The sequence below is a fragment of the Typha angustifolia genome, chromosome 2, assembly GCF_048772165.1.
Source record: "Typha angustifolia cultivar Huaian chromosome 2, ASM4877216v1, whole genome shotgun sequence".
Lineage (NCBI taxonomy): Eukaryota > Viridiplantae > Streptophyta > Magnoliopsida > Poales > Typhaceae > Typha > Typha angustifolia.
Genome location: NC_133240.1, coordinates 9414736 through 9436156, shown reverse-complemented (window position 1 = coordinate 9436156; position 21421 = coordinate 9414736). Strand labels below are relative to the sequence as shown.

Below are 21421 nucleotides of genomic sequence, written 5' to 3'. Positions count from 1 at the left end.
TTAGAGAGAGAAGGGGGACCATATAAATATGTAATCATCTCTCCTATCTCTCTCTCTCTAATCTTTCTTGCTTTCTTCATCACATGTAATTGTTCCCTTAGGTGGTGTATGATAAGACCCTGTGACTTTGTCTATGACCATGATCAAAGGCCAGCTATTGGGAGACCCACTCAACTTCCCTTCTCTCTAAAGCCTGCCACTTTTAATGCAATGCAAGATTAAACTACTGTAATACTCTCTCTCTCTCTCTCTCTCTCTCTCTCTCTCTCTCTCTCTCTCCTAATCAAGCTGCTCTTCTTAAGCACCACTTCATGATCTCCAATCCCTTCAGAGTGTTAAACATGGCAGACAAGACCCAACATGGAGCTAGGCTTCTTGAAGAGCTGGGCTTCCTTCATAAGTCCAAGGGTTATTCTTCAGAGACCACCACAAGTAGAAAGAATGTGCTCTGCAATTGGAAGTGGAAGCTACTCGATTACCTTGAAGGCATCCGAATGAGGCGGTCCCGCTGCGTGGTGTGCCTCCAAGTGCATCACATCTCCGGCCTACCGCCAGCCATGGAAGGCCGCGTCGTGATCCTCGGGTGGAAGACTAAAGGCTGCAAGGGGGAGCACACTTTCCCGGTTCATGTCAATGAAGGCAATGCTAACTTTGATGAGATCTTCTTACATTACTGCGGAAACAATATCGTTTCGATACTGAAGAGATTTACCATTTGGGTTTCGCTCGTCGACGCCGCCGATTGCGATTTGGGTACATTCCATGTCGATCTCAGTGAGCTAGCAGCCCTGGAGAATTTGAACCCCAGGTTTGGCGGGAAGAGCATGAGCTTTGCTCTTGGAGGGATTGCAAGTGGAGGGACACTGAGTTTGAGTGTGTACACTAGGATGATTGAGGAAAACTCTCATGATTTGAATGGTAAGTTGATAACTTTATAGTGTTTTTGAATGATTCAAGGATATATTTGAATGGCTGGCTGACTTTGTAAGGAACAAAAAATGCAGGTCAAAAGGAGAGCAAAAGCAAATGCTTCTCTTGCCTCCCAGACCTTTCTTGCCTTAGAAGCCGGCCGGTGACCGTCTCGGCTCGAAGAGTCCCCTCTCTCCGATCCGACCGCGGCTTCATCACCATCGAAAACTTGATAGAAGATCAGCTCGACGACGAAGACGGAGACTTCATCACAATTGAGAAAGGAACCATCTCTTCCAAGTCTCGCCGGCCGCTGTCCGACGGTTTGGTGAATACCGACGACGACGACGACGAAAGTGGCGGCCCCGAAGATGAGAAGCCCTGCCTACTGATGGATCTCGCCGACGAATTCGACGTCGAGAAGGTAGAGGATGAGTTCTTGAGAATGCTGGAAGAGAAGTACTGCAAAGCAGAGGAGGCTGAGCAGTGGAGGAAGGGAGTGGAAGGGGGTACTCTAAGTCTGAGTCTGGACTTGAGTTTGGATTTGGATCTGGAGTTGTTGATAAAGGAAGCAGAGATTGAGCTCACAAAGGCAACAGAGATGTGGAAGAGCAGAATAGGTGAATCGCTAGCAGAGAAGGAAGAGCGTGAGGATTTGATAAAGAGACAGGGAGCAAATAAGGAGAATTCTTCCTCAGGGTGCTCTGGAAAAGTTCGTGGCTTTGGTAGTCCAATCTAAGTCTAAGAACCATCACTGTTCTGTTGTTCGTTCAACATTCTTTTGAAGTTTTTCTATTCTCTATTAAAGCATTCTTTTGAAGAAGTTGATAATGGCATCGAGCTGCTCGATAAAAATTTTAGAATTTTTTTTTAATTCATATATATATATATTTATATATATATTTATATTTAGTCGTCAGATCTCGTGGAACTTTGATTTTTCAAATAACTCCTCAGTTAATTCAAATATTAGATAAGAATTATAAAATGGAACGGTTAATGATCGAATATTTGTTTCCGAACCCCAGCCGACCCGACCCGATACGAATTTGACCTCTACTGGCCTAAACGAAACCTTCTCCTTTCTCTCTTCTTCTCCTCTTTCCGGCGAGAGATGTCGGCGAGAAAGCTCGCATCTTTTTCCCTGAACTCCTTCAATAACTCTGCTTGCTATACCGCTTCAAGTTTTCTTGGATCCCGCCGATCTCTACGGTAGTCCTCGTCCGATCTCACTACTCTCACGCTTCACTCGTGGAAATTGATGAACTAATAATGTTTTTTTTGGGGGGCGCTCAGATCCTTCTCTTCTTCCTCGGAGAAGGCTAGAGGAACTAGTAATCTCGGTAACAGTAGTAGTAGCAGCAGCAGCAAAAAGAGATCTTTGGGTCGGACGGCGGTTCAAATTGGGCTTATAAGCCTCGCAGGAGGGTTTGCTCTCAGTGCCGTCAACGATCTCGCCATATTTCATGGATGTAGCAGGTCTTATTTCCCTCTATTCCTTTTGATTTTTGGGTGAGAATTGCGTGATTCTTCGAAATGAGTTCGTGGTGTTTGTGTTCAGAAATTTGCGTATTTGGGGAAAAGTAGGAGGTGGGATTCAATAATTATTCTTTTGAATTGAAACCATACTTGTCACCACCGAAACCCCAAATCTGGAATTGATTGAGTTGCAATTTGGTCCTTCTCGTTTCTCATGAAGCTCGACTTTGCCGACACAGTTCTGTTTGACCCAAAATTGCAGTTAATTCTTCTCCGAAATGTATGTGTATGCTTGTATGGAATGTGGCTTTATCTTTCTCTTTTATATGCAGGATGTTAGTCTGCTTAGATTATAATTAGCCACCAATTGGGACTGGAATGGTTAGATTTATTTTAGCCTCTATCTAAAGCATCAGCGAGAAGAATTTGATCATGTTAATTTTCAATATCTTTGAACCAATTATTGCTGCAACTTGCATTATTAGCTGGCCGCCTATAAAGTCCTGGACTTACCCCAGATGCTAAATAAATTGCCAAGTAATAAAAAAGAATTACAAGAACTTTGTCGGTAACGTGTCTACTTGGCTTTGTCATAACAGTTCAACAGCTCGTATATATGTTGGCCCCTTATTGCTCAATCCTTGTCTTCGAAGTTTTAAATTCCTGCCGATAGGTTTTTTAATTTTGAAAATTAAACTTATATTAGGCATGCTATATACATTTTACTAGATCATATTTTGAGATGGACAAATGTAGATTACAGCTGGTGTTATTTATTAGATATATTAACTGCTAAGAATGTGATTTACTTCATGACTGGAATGCTTACAACTGCCATTTCTAATTGAATTTCTTTCAGTAAGGCTATTGAAAAGGCTAGTCAGAATCCAAAAATTATAGAGTCTATTGGCGTGCCAATTGTTAGAGGCCCATGGTATGATGCATCTCTTGCAGTTGGTCATCGACGGAATTCTGTGTCTTGCACGTTTCCAGCATCCGGACCACAAGGGTCTGCCATTTTTCAGTTGAAAGCGATACGAAATGGAGGTTGCTAATTTTTATTTCCCTGCTAATTTAACTTTATTTGTTTTGAAAATTTACCATTAGTAAAACATACTGTTACATACTTCATCACGACTTTATGACCTTAAAACTGCATGTCTACTTCATCACGATTCTGTACTTATATCTCACAGATCAATCAGGAATATCTGATATAGAGTTTCTTGCCAAAATTTATACTTAGGCAGTCCTTTGTAAGCTTATTATGTAATTCTTCCTAGGGTTACCAATTCTTCATGTTTTGCATTATGCAATTATGATGGCACGGTTCAATGTGAGGGGCAATGTTCATTGTGCAAACTCTAATAGGGTCCAAAAACTAGGAAGGTGAAATTTAGTATACAAGTAACCTTGTAGTCCTATGACATCTCAAGTGTCAGCCTTTATTTCAGTGGTTAGATATTGTCGGAGGTGATCTATTGCCTATTAACTGAAGAGGCTCTATTAAATTATTTTTAGCCTGCATTTCCCTTGGATTGCTGTCTGTTCCAAATTTCCATGCTAAATATCAGTTCCTGATATCCGCTGATAATAACTTCTTGTTTCATGTTCCAAATCATTCCACAACATCTTTCATCAAGTTGGATAAGATTGTTCAAAACGATATGATGGACAATTACATTACTTTTATTGTTTTTATGCTATGTTTGATGCTGTTTAGAATCTTAATATGAAAACTCTTTTCACATTTTGCCACAGAGGATGGTCTCTTTTCATTTTTGCGGCACCATGACTGGGATATACTTATGATGGAGGCTCTTCTCCATGTTCCTTCCAATGACGCGAAGCAGCAAACACTCCGAATAAGTCTCACAGCTGATTCCCCTCCTAACACTGCTCTCTTCAGCTGCGATAGCTGCACTCAAGAATCTGAATCTCTTGAGAAGTGACCTATATTCTTCCATTTCTTGTATGATCCCTACTTCTGTTGTAATAGTTAAATTCATTGACAAAATTAGAGTTGTTGTCCTCGTAGCGACGCTTTTAAGATGCTATAGGGTGGATTTACCATGGGATCTGCTGCATAAGGTGATCAATCTCATCCTTTGGCAGGATTGTTTTTAAAATTTGTGGTTCAATGAACTCAACTATTTACTGGAGTGAAATCAATCCCACTCATAAATCCTAGATAGATCCAACTATTTACAGGATTATTTTCTTTTAAGCACACAATTGGATAGTACAGTTTGTGAGCTGCCGGGACTTTACGGGCCTGTCATGCACTGTGGAAGCAACTAAATGCCCAACAACTACATAACTCTAATGCACATGGTACTCTCCATATTTATTCATAAATTAAATCTATCTCAAATATACTTTATATCTTAGTATTTTACCCACATAAAGAGGTGTGTATAAAATTATGCAAATTTTCTAACCAGATTTTAATTAGCGAGAAATGATTAAAATATTCTCTTTTATATTTAATCTCTTTCCATTAAATTGTGGATTTTTATTTTTTATTTTTTATTTTTGGTCTGTTATTGGTTTTTTTAACCTACACGCAGAAGTTCGTTTTAAGTTCTTAGATATCTCTAAATAGCCGAGTATAATAGTCCATCATGACTATCTTTTGTATCAGGTATTCTTTCTTCACCTAGATAATATCACTTATTAATAATACACTGCCATAGTAATATAAACCAACAAGGCTAATTAAAACCAGGAGAGAACTGTCGATAAATACATACTAGTGCCAAAAATTAATTCTACATATTATGAGGGTATTTTAATCTTTTTATCAATTATAATTATTCACAAATTTTATATTTAAAATAATTATTACAGTTTTACTCATGTTTTATAATCAAATAACAAAATTCGAATAAAATTCTAGAGATACCTAATTTTTATCTAAGATGTGTATATAAAGTTATTTATGCAGGATGAAATAAGACTAGTCCCTGGTGACAAATTAATGAAGTGGTTGCAACCACCGGATCCATCCAACAGCGAAGGTGTCGTTGAGTTATGAGTTATATCTCCACTTCTTTTAATAGTCATATCTCCTCCAATTGCATCCGACGTTCTTTATACTTACTAGAAATAAAGTCAACGAAATAAATTGACTACTTTCCAGTACTTTATAATTCACGTCTGACGTGCCTCAGCACCAATATAGAATGACTCAAAAGAATATTTTATTACCGAAAAAATACAATTTAACCCCCAATAAATAGGCTAAAATTTAATTTATACGTGTCACTTTTTGACAATCGCTAATTTTTAATATAAAATGATTAGAATTCTTTTTTATTTTATATTAACTAATTTGAAAATTATTATTTTTATAAAAATTATTTTTGTCTTGTGCTTTTTTTTTTCAATTTTTCTCGCTTTTACATTTTAAATATTTTAGTTTTTTTTAAAAAAAAAAAGAGATAATATAAAGGGCAAAATAGTAAAAATAATAATAATGTTAATAGATTTCTTCTTCTGTTGGTTTTGACGTAGAAAATGACGGCTTTACATTGATTAGACCCACATGGGCGTTAAACGGCACAAATAAAAATTCGTACTTTATGAATAAAATTAATTTTACGTATTTATATATATATATTTATAAGCATAACGATTTTGTTTCAATTTATTACGCTCGGATCCAGCTCCATTATTCCCTCCCAATTCCAATTTTATAATGGCCTCTCCTTCCCTCCCAAAAGTAGACAACCAGACATTCGCAAGGAAATGGAAGACGGTAGCGGCTTCTCCTCCACCTCCGGCATCTACCGCAGCCTCTACCCCTCTCCTCCTCTCCACTCCTTTACCTCCCTCACCGACTTCCTCTTCTCCAACGATTCCCCCAACTTCTCCCCCACTAAGCCCGCCTTCGTCGACGCCTCCACCGGCGCCTCCCTCTCCTACTCCGACCTCCGCCGCCTCTCTTCCTCCGCCGCATCCGCCCTCTCAGCTGCCGGACTCCGCCGCGGCCACATCGCCCTCCTCGTCTCCACCAATTCTATCTCCTTCCCTTTACTCTCCCTCGCCGTCCTCTCCCTCGGGGCCGTCCTCTCCACTGCCAACCCCCTTCTCACCCGATCCGAGCTCCTCTCCCAGATCCGAGACTCCGACCCCGCCCTCGTGATCACAACCTTAGATCTCGCGCTTAAATTCGAATTCCTCGGATCCGACGGCCCGGATCTAGTCTTGATCGAAACCCTGATCGGGGACCTAGATGTGAATCCGACGGTCCAGATCGGATCCCCAGATGTGGGGCCCTCCGATCCGGCGGCGGTGATGTACTCGTCGGGGACGACAGGGAAGAGAAAGGGGGTAGTGAGCACGCAAGGGAACCTGATAGCGATGGCTCACGTGCTACGGCACTTGTGGGGGGAGGGTGACGACGAGGTGTACGGGTGCGTGGTGCCGATGTACCACATGTTCGGGTTCTCGGTGTTCGTGTGCGGGGTGGTGGCGGCCGGGGCGACGGCGGTTGTAGTCACGCCGGCGGCGGGGAGGTTCAACGTGGCGGATCTAGCGGCAGCGGTGGAGCGGCACCGGATCACGAGGCTGCCAGCAGTGCCGCCGATGGTGGTGATGATGGCAAGGAAGGGACACGCGGCGGGGAGGTATTGGTCGAGGTCTCTGCGGGAGGTGATTTGCTCCGGTGCGCCGCTGGGGAGGGAGCACCTGGAGAAGTTTGGGAGGTGTTATCCCGGAATCAGGCTATCTCAGGTGAGTTTCCGCATTCTGGATTCGTTCTCTACCGTCTGATCGTGATCGGACGGCTTCAGTTGGTTGGTTTGAGCGCCTGCGTGATTAGTTTTTTTATTATTTATATCAAACTGCCTGATTAGTTTTCGCGCGTCCTAATATCAGTTTAAATAACGATGCTGCCGGGGTTGACGGTTTCCTCCTCCAACTGTAGGAATTTTTTCACTACCTCGGTTTACTTGACGAAAGAAAATATATATATTATAAGCCCGGAAGCGAATCTATACAAAAAATACTAAAATATATATAATTTTTTATCATAAATCATTCGTTATCAGGTGAGACCTCAACAATTGGACCTACAAAACAAATGATTCAAGTATCAAATTGTAACAAATTTTCTTTTTCCAAGTGTCAAATTTTAGTTTTTGACCTTGGAGAGAACGTTTCAACAAATAGTGATATGAGAACAAGATCAAAAGAGAAAGGCATAATTTTATTTTCCTACTGAAATTGGATAGTAGCCTCACATAATTGCAGGACACAACAGAGCATTCCTCTTAGTTGATGTATTTAAGAATCAACATTTGTTCTTTCGTCGAACTTAACTCTTGCCTATTTGTGGTTGCTAACTATTAACTAATCAACTAGTCTAAAAAGTTAAACATTTTAGGATATAATAATTTTTATATTTTATATTTTAACACACTTCTTTTCTTCTAATCTAAAATATTTTAATGCATAAAAAATAAATGTAATTTAAATAATTAAAGTTTTATATTTTCAGATAAAGATGAGGCATGGCATATTAATTAACTACTCTAAAAACTTCAAACTGATTTAATTTTTATATTTTATATTCCAAAATTAACTACTGTGAATTGGTTGCAGTGTTACGGTTTAACAGAAACATGTGGGCCCGTAACACTATGCGATGGTGTTCGCGGAAGGCTGCATGCCTCCATTGGGAGGTTGATACCTTCGGTGGAGGCCAAGATCCTCGATGTGCGTATGGGCAAGCCACTTCCACCTAACAAATGTGGCGAATTATGGCTTAGGGGCCCTTCTATCATGCAAGGTATATAACTTGTGCATAAATATTTATACGGATGCATGCACATTTATCACTACTCTATCAGCATGTATAAATGAATGAACGCACGGCTTCCAGGCTATTTGAATAATCAAGAAGCCACGTCTTTAGCTATTGATGTGGAAGGTTGGCTCCGAACTGGAGATTTGTGTTACTTTGACTCGCGTGGGCTCGTCTATCTCGTCGACAGGATCAAAGAACTTATAAAGTACAAGGCTTATCAGGTGCTAATTTTGAGTTTATGATTTAATGAAGGATAGCCCGTTTCTTCTACTTATTTACTATTGGTGCAACTTGCTATTGTAGGTGGCCCCAGCTGAACTGGAAGAGGTCCTCTCCTCCCATCCAGGTGTTCAAGATGTTGCTGTAACATCGTGAGTGAAGCAAAATATTCAAAGAGTTCTCTGTTATAGTGCAACTAAAGTTTTAGGCTGCTATACGCTTTGATATGGCACAGTTTGGGTGGCCTTTGGAAGCCCATCTTGCCAATTTATACAATTTAGAAGTATTTATCTGATGGTAGTGAAAAATCTCAAACAAGGTCCTTCCATTGTAACAAAAAGGATTGCTATTATTATAGGAAATTTCTAGATCTGAATATCTTTTGTGATAAAAGTAATATAGGTATTTTACTTTTAAATTTTTTAGGTATCCGGATGAGGAGGCAGGAGAGATTCCCATGGCATGCGTGGTGAGAAAAGAAGGAAGCAAGATCAAAGAAAATGATATATTTTCTTTTCTGGAGGATAAGGTGCATAACATATTTACTCCTGCTTTAATAGCCAGTGTTAATAAATTTGAGTAGACCAGCAAAGATAGCTGATCAGTTTAATATCTAACTATTTTATTGATAGACGTTGCATAACTGATGTCAATATAATGCTTTCAAAATGCAAGAATTTTGATAAATGTTTCTGTTAACCTTTTTCTTGAGCACGAATATGTTTAAGTTATACAGATTCTCCGGTATCATAGAAATACCTTCATCAAATCCTAAAGGCAAGCTTGACCCAGTTTCAGGATAACGACATATAATGCAAACTTACGACTAAGTTTTTTCTATATGATCATACTTGAAGTTATTGTAATAGTCATAAATCGTCCTGTACATAATGGGGAGTAAGATTATGTTTTCCATGACTACCTCTTCGTCTAATTTAAGAGCAATTGTTTATAGCCGAGAAATTCTATAACCTTCTCTTTTTTTTCTTTTTCTTTTTGAGAGAGAGAATATAATAATTTTCTATTTTTTTCTTCTAGGTGGCTCCCTATAAAAAGATCAGGAAAGTGATCTTCTTGGAGTACATCCCAAGATCTCCTTCAGGGAAGATCCTCAGGAGGCATCTAAAGGCTGCAACTTCTCATCAGGAGAAGCTAAATGTCTCCGCGAGGTTATAAACACAGTTGTTCACCATTCACTGATGTTTATAATCAATATGAGAAGACGACTATTGTTAAATTAGAGCTTGTTTGATATTCTTTTGTTTCTTAAAAGTGGTGGTTTATGTAAGGTGAACATTGTGTTATAGTCGATTTTTATTGGTTGCCCCGTGTACCCTCCACTGATACCAACTTAAGAAGGATTGCTTTTGCATCAGTGGGTAGAGCAAAATTGGCTGAGAATCCTTAGAGTCGACATTAACAAAAGTAATTGTCACGTATCCGGAATAACCAGTCTCATCACCCACCATCAGTTTTCCCTTTCAATTGCCTCCATCGTTGAGTAATCTCGTCTATGCTAGGGACCAAATTGAACATAAAGCTAAATGGATTATTTTAATCTGATCTGCAGTCTACCACGGCGCAGAATGATAATATACACAAAATCATCAAATTTCACTAGGAAACATGGAGCAACGATTGCATCCTTCAAATGGAAAGACAAACAAATATTTACAGTATTTGGAAGCAACATTCATATACCGTTCATATTGGTGTAGCACTAATAGGAACAGGGAAACATATGGGTGTAACTAACAAATCACCCAACAAAAGGGACAATTTCCCAATAACACTGAACTAGAGGACAAAATCAAAGAAATGGGCACTAGCGTGACTGATCCTAGGCTTGGGAAACAAAAAGGGAATAAAACATGCTCTCAAATCCTCTATTTTCGTATGCTTCTTCTTCTAAGTCTTCTTTGTATATCTAGAGTTCTTGTCCATTCATCACCTCTTCAGATAGTTAATTCTGGTTGAGCTTTTCTAGGAATGCTTGCTGCTTCCAACTAGCCCGCGGGATTTGTTGAAGGATCGAAACCTTGGTGCTGCAGCAAAGAGACAAAGAATCAACCAACTTATGCAATAACAGCAACTTGCTTGCTTCTAGGAATCATATTAATAATGCCCTTAATTGAGGCTAACTTTTGATTAACCTGACTGGTACGATACACAAGGATTGAAATTATTCTTCCAATTGGATCCAGGTCAAGGTTGATGAAAAATCTGACTTACCAAGCCCATTGGCATCAGATGTCCTCATGATTCTAAGTCTCTTGACAGTCTCCAGAAACATCCTGCAGAGAGAAATTATACAATAGAGCTTAAAATATTTGCCATATTAGGGGAAGTAATGTCTTGGAACCAACCACCATCAACAACAATACAGCAACTATATTATCACAAACATCAAATTTGTTGATGTAGGGCGATAAGCCTAAAAGATAATTTTGACCATAACAGTTCGATTTTAATTAGATCATCATGCTACCATCTCATCTCGTCTCATCTATTACTAACATCAATTGTATACAGATACTGGTAAAGGCAAAGAAAGGATGGAGATCCTACCCCCAAGGGACATCTCCAACAAGCATCCAATCCCCATCTTTATCTTCATAGGTGAGCGCAAACTCGGATGACCCATCTAATAACTTCGAAGCCTTTGCAACATCTGCCAACATCGGCATCAATCGAATCAACATACTGTCTTTTCTGAGCTAATTGTGCACTACATATAGATCTTCTGATGTGATTTTTGGGGTAATTGCTCAACTACACGTCTTTAAAGCACAAATATAAATGAATAGACTACTTAAGAGCTGCCACTTACAGCTAGAAGAAGCACCAAGAGGCATGGTAGGTTTGTGAAACATGAGCTCAAGTGACGATGCAAGGCTCTCATAGGAGTGGTGGGCATTGAGGTCCACTTTCCTTCCGATGGGATCTCCGTCCATGTTCACCTTGACGAACAGAGAGCTCGCCGAGGTCCGCGACTTCCTCTCCTGATCATTAATCCCACTCCCTTCCTTGATGCAGCTGCCATTGCCACTGATGCTGCTGTTGTGGTTGGTCTTCTTAGGGTTGGTGGCATCAACCTCTTGGTTGCTATCTTTGGAGAGGTTGAACAAGCTGTTCATCCTGAAGGCTCTCACTGGAGGCCATCCTACCACCATTGGACTGCTTCCAAAAAGAAATATTCCAGCCAGGTATAAGCATGCAAGCGAATGAATATGTTGAGAATTAAGAGACAATACAGGGGTTATAATTTAGAAATTGCAAGGAAAGAGGAAAGCCATGAACTGAAATAACAATTTCTTCCCTTTTTTTTATAGTAAAATCGCGAAATAGTAAAAGATCGTCCAGAAAACGACCTTCGTTTAGGCGTTTTAAGAGAAGAAATAAGGAATATTAGCTAAGATAAAAAAAGGAGAAATGAAAGGCGTTAAATGGGATTATAGAGGGAATAGCAGCGAGGAGAGTAGCGTATAAAACTCACATGGGACGGTGAGCGGAGCCAGCGGCCTCGGGCGAGATGGGATCCGGCGCCGCCGCCCTCTTACTCCCTGCGACACCTCCCAAGGTGGCCGATGACGACGACACGGACGAGTTCGGCGACGGTACGGGCGAGGCACGTGACACCATGGATGGGAAGTCATTCGCTGTGAGTATGCGGCACCCCTGACCCCACGGTAAGGCCACCGTGCCGGACCCGGCGGGCACCTTCTTCGCCCCCAAGCTCAACCCTAGCTCCAACTCCTCTTCCCGTTCCTCTTCGATCTCCTCCACCTCCTCCTCCTCCTCTCCTTTCCTCTTCTCCGCCTCCGCTGCCGCCGTCGCCGGAGTCATCGATTCCGAGGAGGCGACGCCTCCGCTAAACCCGCAAACTCCTCTCATCTCTCTCTCTCTCTCTCTCTCTCTCTCGATTTCGGTTTCTCTCTCTACGATGGTAGTTCAGAAGAAGCAAGGTGACCGGACCGCTTTTTAAGCCCAGAGGGTTTCGGAAACTGCGCCACCTGTGGGTGCAATTCTGGGTCTAAAAATTAAGGTGCAGGTCTTGCAAAGTGCTGCTCGAAATAATGGCAGCACAGGTGCTAATAAATTAAAGCACCTACTCCTCTCTATACCCATTATAAACCCATCTCTTTATTGGGCAGACATACCGGTCCCCACTTATGCCAGCCGCGTTGCGTTCTCTTCCAATTTACTTACCCGGTGGCCTCCTCAAATAGTTGTTCCCCCGTTTGTGGGTCCCGCACACTATTTATGCTTCCATATTTTGGGCAACGCATTAATGCACCAAAGCGTCCTCCTCTGTTGTGGCTTGTGGGTGACCGACCTCTTCTTCCCCCTTGTTCCCGTTTGCCTTTCGTTTTCTCCTCCCTTTCCCTTAAATCAATTTTATCTCATCTCCTTTTACTCTCATACAAACTCATGTCGGATACACACACACTGCAAACACACCTTCACTTTAATCATATCTAGCTTACCCTAAACTATGTCAACCTCTTTTTGAAGCACTATTATCCCCTATACATAGTAATAGAATCTTTTGGGCCGCCTAAAGAAGCTTAGTGGTGGCGTAAATTGTAATCGGTGGTCCCCAAGGCAAGAGGAGATAGGATTGGTGGTTGTTGAGTCAGGAGTCTTCTTCTTCCTATTGGATGGGGTGGCATTTGATTTGAAACTTTCAAGGGTGGGCAAAAGGAAGATGCTGTCTGTTTCATGGACGGATTTTCTTTTTCTTTTTTATTTTATTAGAGCGACAAATTCATGGGGCCAACCATTTAATGACCAAAGAAGCAACCAACCACTAACGTCCTCCCTATGTCTTTGCTTTTTAAGTGAATCATCGTTTTTTTCTTTTCTTCCGGCCAGTGTTCCTCAATGTTACCAACTCACTGCTCACTTTTTTTGTTTAATTTAATTATTATTAGTCAGAGAATTTGTCAAAATTACCTAATAATGTATACATTATTGGTATTTTAAGTAATGTTTAGTAGTTATTATTCCTTTATGTGTTTAAAGATTTGATCACATATCACTATCAGAATACGGGCGTGAAATGTTTCTCTATATTAACGTTGAGACTTCAACTCGTCAAACTATGTCGGATATGTGTACATAAACGTCAACCTCACGAAAAAACGCAACGAGTCGGAGAGCTTCGTTCAAAATCTCGAGAGATATCGTGGGGTTGGGGGTGGGGAACGAGACCAAAATGAGAGCATTCGGCGACAAGCCGACATGGAGGGCCCGATGCCCAACACGTGATGACTGATCGCCACGTGGGCCGACAAGCTTCCGCGACCAGGAAGCAAGTGGGGCCGGCTTTTTATATGCGGGGCTCGAAAGTTTCCCTCATATTAAATTCCTCGGGCCGTAGATTTCAAGTCCGAATATAAAGCGCTCAAATCTTTTTAATCCGTCCATCCGCGTAAAAGTTATTATTATGCACTGTACACCTCTATCTCCGAGAAGATTTTTTCAAATAAGACCCTTCTTTACAAACGACGGTTAAAGTGATTAATTTGCAAATAAGACCCTACTTTAAGCGATTTCTGTTTTGGAAAATAATTTTTTTTATTATTATCACAACTTAGATATTTATGATTTTACTAAGCAGTTTAATTTTAATGCATCAAAATATCTATACAGTAAAAATATGAATAATAATAAAAATAATATTAATAAATTATCTTATTTTTATCTTTTTCTTTTTAGTGTGCAAGAGTTGTGACTCGAGTTAGAACCGCGTAATTATCCTAAACAGAGAGTATCAATATGCAAATTTCATGTCCTTAAACAACGTTCATCTTTCCCGCACAAGTACTTGCATGCTAATACTCGGGTAGTGGCGTTGGTTTTTGAAAAGAAATAAAATAAAATAAAATAAAAAAAGAGGGGAGGGGGGGGAGTTGGAGTCGGGCAGCATCGATGGTGCGGGGTCGTGTCGAGGGTAAAGGGAGCAAACCCACCGCCCAAATGTTTGGTCGTGGGCCCCACGCTAAAAGGGAATCTTCGTCATGATGACCCCGAGATACGCCATAATTAGATATTACCACTAATTAGTTTCCCAAAAACGCCCCTCCTTTTTCCGTTACATTGACCTGAAAGTATACCTGGTATGGGGACCGAGTATTTGACCAAACTACATTACCTTTTCTTTTTTTTTAACTGAAATATACTGTAACTCGAATTTATTACTCAATAAAGTTTATTTTATTATAGTCTTAATAAAAATATTAAACTAATTAATATTTTTAAAAATATTAATTAGTTCAGCGTTTGTATCGTCAAATAAATTTTTTTTAACTGCTTAAAGATAAAATTTTAAAAAAAAATTTACATACTTAAAATATTGATCAATCCAATATTTTAAGATCAAATAATAAAATATTTATTAATTTAATATTTTTATTAAGGCTATAATAAATAGATTCTATTTGATTATAAATTTGAGAAGCAGTATATTTTGATTAAAAAAAAAATAGAACTAAGACTAGCTTGGCCAAAAACTATCGGAGAACCCAATTTATTAGAGTTACATTATATGTAGTATCTCGAGGATATATAACGTGAAAAAGATTAAAAAAATATATTAATTTTATAAAGAGATATATGAAATTAATGGACTAAAATATCTTTGTATTTTAGCAATAAAAGTAATAGATTTGGATCATACCAAAAGTAATATTATAATCAATTTAATTTAATATTTATTGGATAATAAACTTAGTTAGAGATAACAAAATATATTAGAGACCCATCAACTCAGAGTAAACAAGGCCTTAAAACTCCATCTAAATATTTCTCCTTTTGGCAGGTATCATTATGTCCTTGACTTCTTTTCTTTCTTCCTTTCTATGTAGCTTCAACAACTCATTAATGGTAGGTAATTTAATTATTCACTCTCCATTCCAAATTTAAGATGAATAACGCAATATCTAATCACAGAAAAGTTTGGGCGATTTTAGTGTGTCAGAGAACGGTAGCTTATTATGGTGTTAGAGTAGAAGTTTGGAGAATTCTATCAAATTAATCTCTTTGTCTAAAAATATAATCTTTTAACTGTTTAAATCAGCTCACTTCTTGGTCATTAAAAAATATTAAAGTCTAAAAGCGAGGTACAAAAGTTATTATTATTATTATTATTATTAGGGGATGTAAGGAGGCTTTAAGTAAAGTGAAATGATTTGTTACTTTAAGCACACACATGTTAGGTTTTTGGATTTAAGCAACAAGAAAGCTTTATCCTGTTGCTCTTTATTAGTAATCTCCCATTTCCAAGACTAACTCTCTAAGAACTTAAAAAAATTTCCATCCATTAAACTAGTGCAGTAGCTCATTATATTATTCCTCACTAAGGATAATGCAGACACTATGGTCCTATCTTTTTACCAATAAAGTTAGCGCACCAAGTTGTCATTAGCTTCTAACAAAGTGGATAATGGAAGAGTTTTTTAATGACCATTTGGTGGATTAGGTGTTCTATTCTCTTTAATATTGCACGAAAGCTACAGTTGTTGGGTAGTGTGGAGTTGCGAATGAGTTGGTTGTTAACTCTATCTAATGGACTAATAGGACAAGGAGCAAAGAAGCTCAAACCTAAATTGAATAGGTAACGGGTTTAGAAACATATTAGATTGGATCCGCATACCTTTGACCTTGTACATGAAGGTTAAAAGGAATGCTACCCAAGGATTGGAACACAAATAAAACAAGGACGAATGGGGTGTGCTGAAAGTGATCAGTGAACAAGAAGTTTCTTTCCATACATCATAGTATTACAGAGAAAAATAATCATACTCACGTAAAATGTTTGCACTAAGAGATCACTAGAAGGAGAGAGAGAGCAGCAGGACGTGAATGAACCCAGAAAGTTGTCTTGTTTCACAGAGCTATATCTCGTTATTCCAGAAGATTGAATGGAGGATGAAGACCATGTAAAAGCTTTTCATCTTTTATCATCAGCCAAAGCCTTGAAATACTAAAATTGACTTAAATTATAAGCTTTCGATTATCGAATTCAGTAGCTTTGTTAACGACCAAGAACGAACTACATGGCGTCCTTCGATAACAGGTTGAGGGATTGGATCTGCCGGGCATTAGAGAGTTCATCAACACTATCACCTCTTTCAAAGACAGCTGCGGCACCCATTCCTGAGCCTGCATACATAATGGATAATTATCTCAATACGAGGGGGCGAAGGGGGCGAAAAGGGGGATGTTGTTGTATACTAACCTATGCACATTGTCACCACACCAAATCTGCAGTCTTTTCCCCTGCGCTTCATTTCATTTAGCAGAGTAGCCACACATCGGGCACCTGTCAACAGGACAAGAGAGCACATTAAGTTGTTTCTATTGTATAGGTTATAGAAGAGTGGAGCTACAGACTTCCACCATCTGACTCTATCAACTAGAGCAGCAAATTGCCAAGCGTTCCAGTGGACAGATAGGGAAGCGTAAATGGCCATTAGAATGCCAGGAAAAATATGCATCTGGCCCACCACATTTAAAATGTTAAAAAGGCAAGTTATTTACAGAAAAAGCTTGAACCAAAGAGAATCATTTTACACCTATTTTGATCGCTAAAATTTCAGATACCACACCCTTAACAATTTGTGCAACAGGATTAACAATTTAGTACATATTATCAGTTGTTTATGCCAAAGCATCAAAATGGCCTCCAAAGTTTCAGAACTAAAACATATCTTAAATACCTAAACAATCATTTATTATCAGTTCACAAGTACCTGTTGCACCCAAAGGATGCCCAAGAGCAATTGCACCTCCATTCACATTTACTTTCTCTCGATCCAGCTGCAGCTTCTTGCAGCAATATACAAATTGAGATGCGAAGGCCTAGACACAGAGGAAGGATAAATTCACGACTGCTTATCATAATACCGCACAATAAGATCAAAATAGTTATCCCCTAAAAATTTACCTCATTTAATTCGAACAGATCAATATCTTCAATTTGAAGACCAGCAGATTTTACTGCAGCTGGTATTGCTACAGCAGGACCGATACCCATGACAGAAGGATCTACTCCAACTGCAGCAAAGCTCCTACATAGGTCAGAAAATTGATTATGATCCTTGCAAAGTTCAATAATATGCACATCTGTACAGCTGGAGAAAATTAATAGCAAACTTCTGGTAACCATAGCAGAGCAGCTAATGTAGTGATCCTGTTTAAGCTCTTATAATTGCGAAGCAAGCATCTATAGCAAAATTTCACATCTATAACATAAAATTGTAGAAGTTGTATGACACTAATTGCCACCATTTAAGATCATAAGCAGATAAAATTGCTAAACAAAAGCATAGTAAATAAACCAAATCTTCTATTTAGCAGGTGAAAATAAACCTGAAAACACCCAGAATTGGGAGCCCTTTCTTGTTTGCTACATCTCTCCTCATGAGGAGAACTGCTCCAGCTCCATCACTCACTTGACTAGAATTGCCTGCATATTTCATTATATATAAATATATAACCAGAGAACTTGAAGAAGCCTAAGGAAATCACAACAAAAGAAACTCTACTCACCAGCAGTTGTGCTCCCATCCTTCTTAAATACTGCTTTGAGCTTGGCAAGACCTGAAACTGAAGTTTCTGGTCGAATTCCATCATCAACAGAAATAGTAACTTGTTTCTCTTCCCCAGTTTTTGGGTCCACAATCTACGAAAATATAGCATTGAATCCAAAGTTAGCAAACCAAAGAAGTATATAAAATTGAGGAAAAATTTAAAGCAGCTGTTATATGCACTAAGCAGTATTCTTCGTCTGACAAGTAGAACTACCAAGCTGCATTTTACCTTTGTGGCTACAGGAACAATTTCATCTCTAAATTTACCAGATGCAGTTGCTGCAGCTGCTCGTCTATGAGATTCAACCTGAGCATGGAGTTCAATATAAGATATGATCTTACACATCAAACTAAGAACGAAAAAGTAACATTAAGATGTTTCAGTATAACTCACAGCAGCTTGATCTTGTTCTTGTCGGTTCACACCATAACGATGTGCCACATTTTCAGATGTAATACCCATGGGAAGAAGACAGTCTTGTGCTTGCTGAAAACTGTTAACCTGAAGCACCATAAAAGGAAAAGGAATCAATGCAAAATGGTAAGCGAGTATATGAGGCTCACTACTAGGCGAAAAATATCCAAGGGCATACTTTTGGGTTTACGGATCCTTCCCAAGCAACTGAACTTGCACTCATAGACTCTAAACCAGCACCAATGCCTATACCAGCAAAGAAAGTTGTAAATGAATGCAGATAAATGAAAGATAATCATGAATAAGGTGAACTCAATCAGAATCTCACCTATGTCATAAAAACCAGCTGTTATAGCTGCAGCAACATCAGCAACGGCTTGGAGGCCAGACGAGCATTGACGATTCACAGTTCTTATAGGAACAGTCTCTGCATCGAAGGAGGACTAGTTAATGTCAATTGCAAAATGATAACTTCTACAAATCAAATTATGGGAAAAACAATTACCAGGAAAACCAGCATAAAAAGCTGCCATCCTGCACTCATTTGCTCTTTGAGCACCAGGACCCAAGACACTGCCAACTACTATGTCACCAACTTCGGTTGGATTTAGCTTAGTCTTATCCAACAGTGCCTAAGGGAAAATATTTCTGGTTAGTTAGTTTAAAAACATTTTGACTTATTCATATTGATGGAAATGAATATCGAACTTATAAACCTTGAGAACAGTAGCTAATAGGTCCTCCGGATAGGTATCCTTGAAACCTCCTCGCTTGGCCTTGCAAATTGGAGTTCGATAAGCACTGAATTGTAGGGGGAAAAAAGGGAAGAAGTAAGCCAGAAAGACTATCATGAAATATTTGTACAGACTTACTACAAAGCATGGTAAATTTAGATGGCAGAAGATATTACATTTCAAATTCACTTATATTGATTTTTATTGGATAGTAACAGAGCACGTGAATTTTTCACATGCACTCAACATTAATCAATTTTTTCCCAGAAGGAACCAAATGCAAGAGGCACCAGCAAACGTGGGGGCTGGGGAGGTCAAGATGTCTTCAATCTTAGCCTCGTCACTGAAGTGGCTGTTTGCAGGACTAACAATAAGGTGCAAGATGCAAGGCTTACCGGCACTTAGTGTGATGCTCTCTTAGCATAAAGGAGATAACTTTTTTTTTTAAAAAAAAAATTATACCCGACACTTGCAACAGTTTCAATTTTGTGTTACAAATTATTTTCTTCCAATTTCTTAGATTCGGAACTGAAATATTAATAGAAAAACTCGATTTTTATGGTTGCAGAATGGATTCTGTTTCCCGGTCAAAGCGCTTTTACCCCATCCCTTCTTATATAAAGGGTCTAAATCTATTTCACCCACAAGTAAGTGCATATCCAATGAGCTGAATAAAAGACGAAAAAAATGAACATAACTAATGAGAAGAGCTAAAAAATATAAGGAAATACTTACGCCACGACGACCACATCATCTCCGAACGAGGAATTCCGTTGGTAAGCGGCACTATCCCCCGCGGAACAAACAGAAGCCTGTCAATAGACAACCAATCCTCTCATAAATCGTGCAAAATTCAGGATAAATTGCATCAGATCAAGAACGGAAGCAGATCACGCATCAGAACCAAATCGACAACACAGACCCCGCGATCCAAACGACGAATAAGTAACGTATACGCCCTAATTGAGAGGTAATTCTCTAATCCAATTGAAAAGAAAAATCAATTACCGAGAGCAGAGGCGAATCATTCGAGGAAGACGGTAAGAGATGCTGAAGAAGAATTCTTTGCCTGTTGATTGCCTTCTCCATCTCTCACTCTCGGTTTCTCTCTCTCTCGATCTCGATCTCGATCTCCCTCTCGATTACGCTACTTGGAACTTATCGGCAGAAGGACTCGAGGTCATTTATAGAGCAGAATAGAGTAGTATATCCTTGTACGCAAGTGCCATGCGGTAGCCGGATAAGAGCGCCACTTATGACCGTTTCGTACGACTTTATGCGGGTCGATCCGACACCATCCGATGGGGATCAAAGGGGCATCCGACGGCTGGAGATCAATAATTCGCGTTAGAGTGACCGCAAGGAACGGTATGGGCAGTACGGCGAAGTTGGCGGCGGCCGACCTTGCACTGGTAATAGTCGGTTTTGCTAATGCATAATTATCTCTATGCGGGAACTTATAACAGCCATCTGATTCGTCTTGTAAGCGAATCGGACCGTTAAATTGTATGAATTAGCGGTGCCGAGGATGATTACGCTTCCCTATGCTCGGCTGAGATACTGCCACGTCACGTGTTTGTATATAGGAGAAATTTATCAAAAAGAACCCCACTGTTTACAATTTTATCCTTAAGGTAACCATTTTATTAAATTAAATGGGAGTGGGGTCATCGATATACGTGCCGCTTCGGCTAATGTTGTCCTTTTCTAATCTTTATTTGCCTCGTAAGTCGGAGTGGGCCATTTTAATGGGCTTTGTCAACAGTTACAATTTGGGCTAATCCGAGGCCCATTTTGTTATCTGAATATGATTGGAATAAGACAGTTTAATTTGAGTAAAAAACTACAAGTGGGGTTATCAGTTATGCCCAATAGGGAATAATTATATTACATTTAAAGATTGAGAAAGAAATTATTAGCTTGGACTTGGATTAAATTGTGTTCATGCATGAAACTGCGTAATTTGCAAACCTTGGTATATATGGGGTAATACACTGCCAATGAATAGATTTCAGAAAAGGAAGTAGTATTAAAGAGTAAAAAGGAAATTATTGAGTGATGAGCTAGATGTGAACTGGCAGGATTAATTTGAACATGAACCGATAAACCCAAGTGCACCTAATTCTTTGGAAACATTGGTCTTCGAACTGTAATTGCATGCATATCAGTGGCTGATTCGACGCAATCACAACCAAATGCATTCATAGAATAACACCAGATAGATTCTCATATAGTGCAAAGACATGTTACATACTAT

At 39.3% G+C, this 21421-nt stretch overlaps 5 protein-coding genes across 6 annotated transcripts; 3 read left to right on the top strand and 2 right to left on the bottom strand.

Moving 5' to 3' along the window:
* The first annotated feature begins 341 nt into the window (after nt 1-341).
* Nucleotides 342-1738, top strand: LOC140774134 (uncharacterized). Its single transcript, XM_073117002.1, has 2 exons — nt 342-918; nt 1005-1738. The coding sequence occupies exons 1-2, from the start codon at nt 342-344 to the stop codon at nt 1646-1648; spliced, it is 1221 nt and encodes a 406-aa protein (XP_072973103.1). The 3' UTR covers nt 1649-1738.
* A 204-nt stretch (nt 1739-1942) lies between these two features.
* Nucleotides 1943-4578, top strand: LOC140771979 (uncharacterized). Its single transcript, XM_073113838.1, has 4 exons — nt 1943-2121; nt 2206-2388; nt 3248-3435; nt 4150-4578. The coding sequence occupies exons 1-4, from the start codon at nt 2024-2026 to the stop codon at nt 4338-4340; spliced, it is 660 nt and encodes a 219-aa protein (XP_072969939.1). The 5' UTR covers nt 1943-2023; the 3' UTR covers nt 4341-4578.
* Nucleotides 4579-6087: 1509 nt separating this feature from the next.
* Nucleotides 6088-9769, top strand: LOC140775178 (putative 4-coumarate--CoA ligase-like 8). Its single transcript, XM_073118456.1, has 6 exons — nt 6088-7125; nt 7996-8182; nt 8276-8421; nt 8504-8571; nt 8846-8948; nt 9458-9769. The coding sequence occupies exons 1-6, from the start codon at nt 6139-6141 to the stop codon at nt 9593-9595; spliced, it is 1629 nt and encodes a 542-aa protein (XP_072974557.1). The 5' UTR covers nt 6088-6138; the 3' UTR covers nt 9596-9769.
* A 302-nt stretch (nt 9770-10071) lies between these two features.
* Nucleotides 10072-13024, bottom strand: LOC140768056 (auxin-responsive protein IAA10-like). 2 transcript variants are annotated; one of them, XM_073108142.1, is made up of 5 exons: nt 11916-13024; nt 11250-11599; nt 10988-11090; nt 10652-10713; nt 10072-10464 (listed from the first exon to the last, which is right to left on the bottom strand). In XM_073108142.1, exons 1-5 carry the CDS (start codon nt 12311-12313, stop codon nt 10403-10405), a joined length of 975 nt encoding a protein of 324 aa, XP_072964243.1. In that variant the 5' UTR covers nt 12314-13024; the 3' UTR covers nt 10072-10402. The 2 variants fall into 2 exon arrangements, with proteins under 2 accessions (XP_072964243.1, XP_072964251.1); XM_073108150.1 differs by having other exon boundaries at nt 11250-11596; nt 11916-12932.
* Nucleotides 13025-16154: 3130 nt separating this feature from the next.
* On the bottom strand, nt 16155-20331 carry LOC140773444 (3-ketoacyl-CoA thiolase 2, peroxisomal-like). The gene is made up of 14 exons (XM_073116005.1): nt 20173-20331; nt 19900-19976; nt 19147-19231; nt 18936-19062; nt 18759-18857; nt 18609-18676; nt 18410-18517; nt 18245-18322; nt 17975-18107; nt 17795-17891; nt 17370-17493; nt 17176-17284; nt 16662-16745; nt 16155-16585 (listed from the first exon to the last, which is right to left on the bottom strand). Exons 1-14 carry the CDS (start codon nt 20251-20253, stop codon nt 16476-16478), a joined length of 1380 nt encoding a protein of 459 aa, XP_072972106.1. The 5' UTR covers nt 20254-20331; the 3' UTR covers nt 16155-16475.
* Nucleotides 20332-21421: the final 1090 nt, after the last annotated feature.

Bases quoted from the DNA above. Each gene is read 5' to 3' on its own strand.
- LOC140774134 (XM_073117002.1), top strand. From the start codon at position 342: ATGGCAGACAAGACCCAACATGGAGCTAGGCTTCTTGAAGAGCTGGGC. The intron at 919-1,004 runs GTAAGTTGATAA...CAAAAAATGCAG, and splicing joins AAACTCTCATGATTTGAATG to GTCAAAAGGAGAGCAAAAGC.
- LOC140771979 (XM_073113838.1), top strand. From the start codon at position 2,024: ATGTCGGCGAGAAAGCTCGCATCTTTTTCCCTGAACTCCTTCAATAAC. The intron at 2,122-2,205 runs GTAGTCCTCGTC...GGGGGCGCTCAG, and splicing joins GGATCCCGCCGATCTCTACG to ATCCTTCTCTTCTTCCTCGG. The intron at 2,389-3,247 runs GTCTTATTTCCC...AATTTCTTTCAG, and splicing joins ATATTTCATGGATGTAGCAG to TAAGGCTATTGAAAAGGCTA.
- LOC140775178 (XM_073118456.1), top strand. From the start codon at position 6,139: ATGGAAGACGGTAGCGGCTTCTCCTCCACCTCCGGCATCTACCGCAGC. The intron at 8,183-8,275 runs GTATATAACTTG...CACGGCTTCCAG, and splicing joins GGGCCCTTCTATCATGCAAG to GCTATTTGAATAATCAAGAA. The intron at 8,949-9,457 runs GTGCATAACATA...TTTTTCTTCTAG, and splicing joins TTTCTTTTCTGGAGGATAAG to GTGGCTCCCTATAAAAAGAT.
- LOC140768056 (XM_073108142.1), bottom strand. From the start codon at position 12,313: ATGAGAGGAGTTTGCGGGTTTAGCGGAGGCGTCGCCTCCTCGGAATCG. The intron at 11,091-11,249 runs GTAAGTGGCAGC...CGATGTTGGCAG, and splicing joins TCTTGGTGCTTCTTCTAGCT to ATGTTGCAAAGGCTTCGAAG. The intron at 10,714-10,987 runs GTAGGATCTCCA...TTCTCTCTGCAG, and splicing joins GTTGGAGATGTCCCTTGGGG to GATGTTTCTGGAGACTGTCA.
- LOC140773444 (XM_073116005.1), bottom strand. From the start codon at position 20,253: ATGGAGAAGGCAATCAACAGGCAAAGAATTCTTCTTCAGCATCTCTTA. The intron at 17,494-17,794 runs GTTTATTTTCAC...TGACCTATGTAG, and splicing joins CCAATTCTGGGTGTTTTCAG to GAGCTTTGCTGCAGTTGGAG. The intron at 17,285-17,369 runs GTAAATTTTTAG...CTCTGTGTCTAG, and splicing joins ATCTGTTCGAATTAAATGAG to GCCTTCGCATCTCAATTTGT.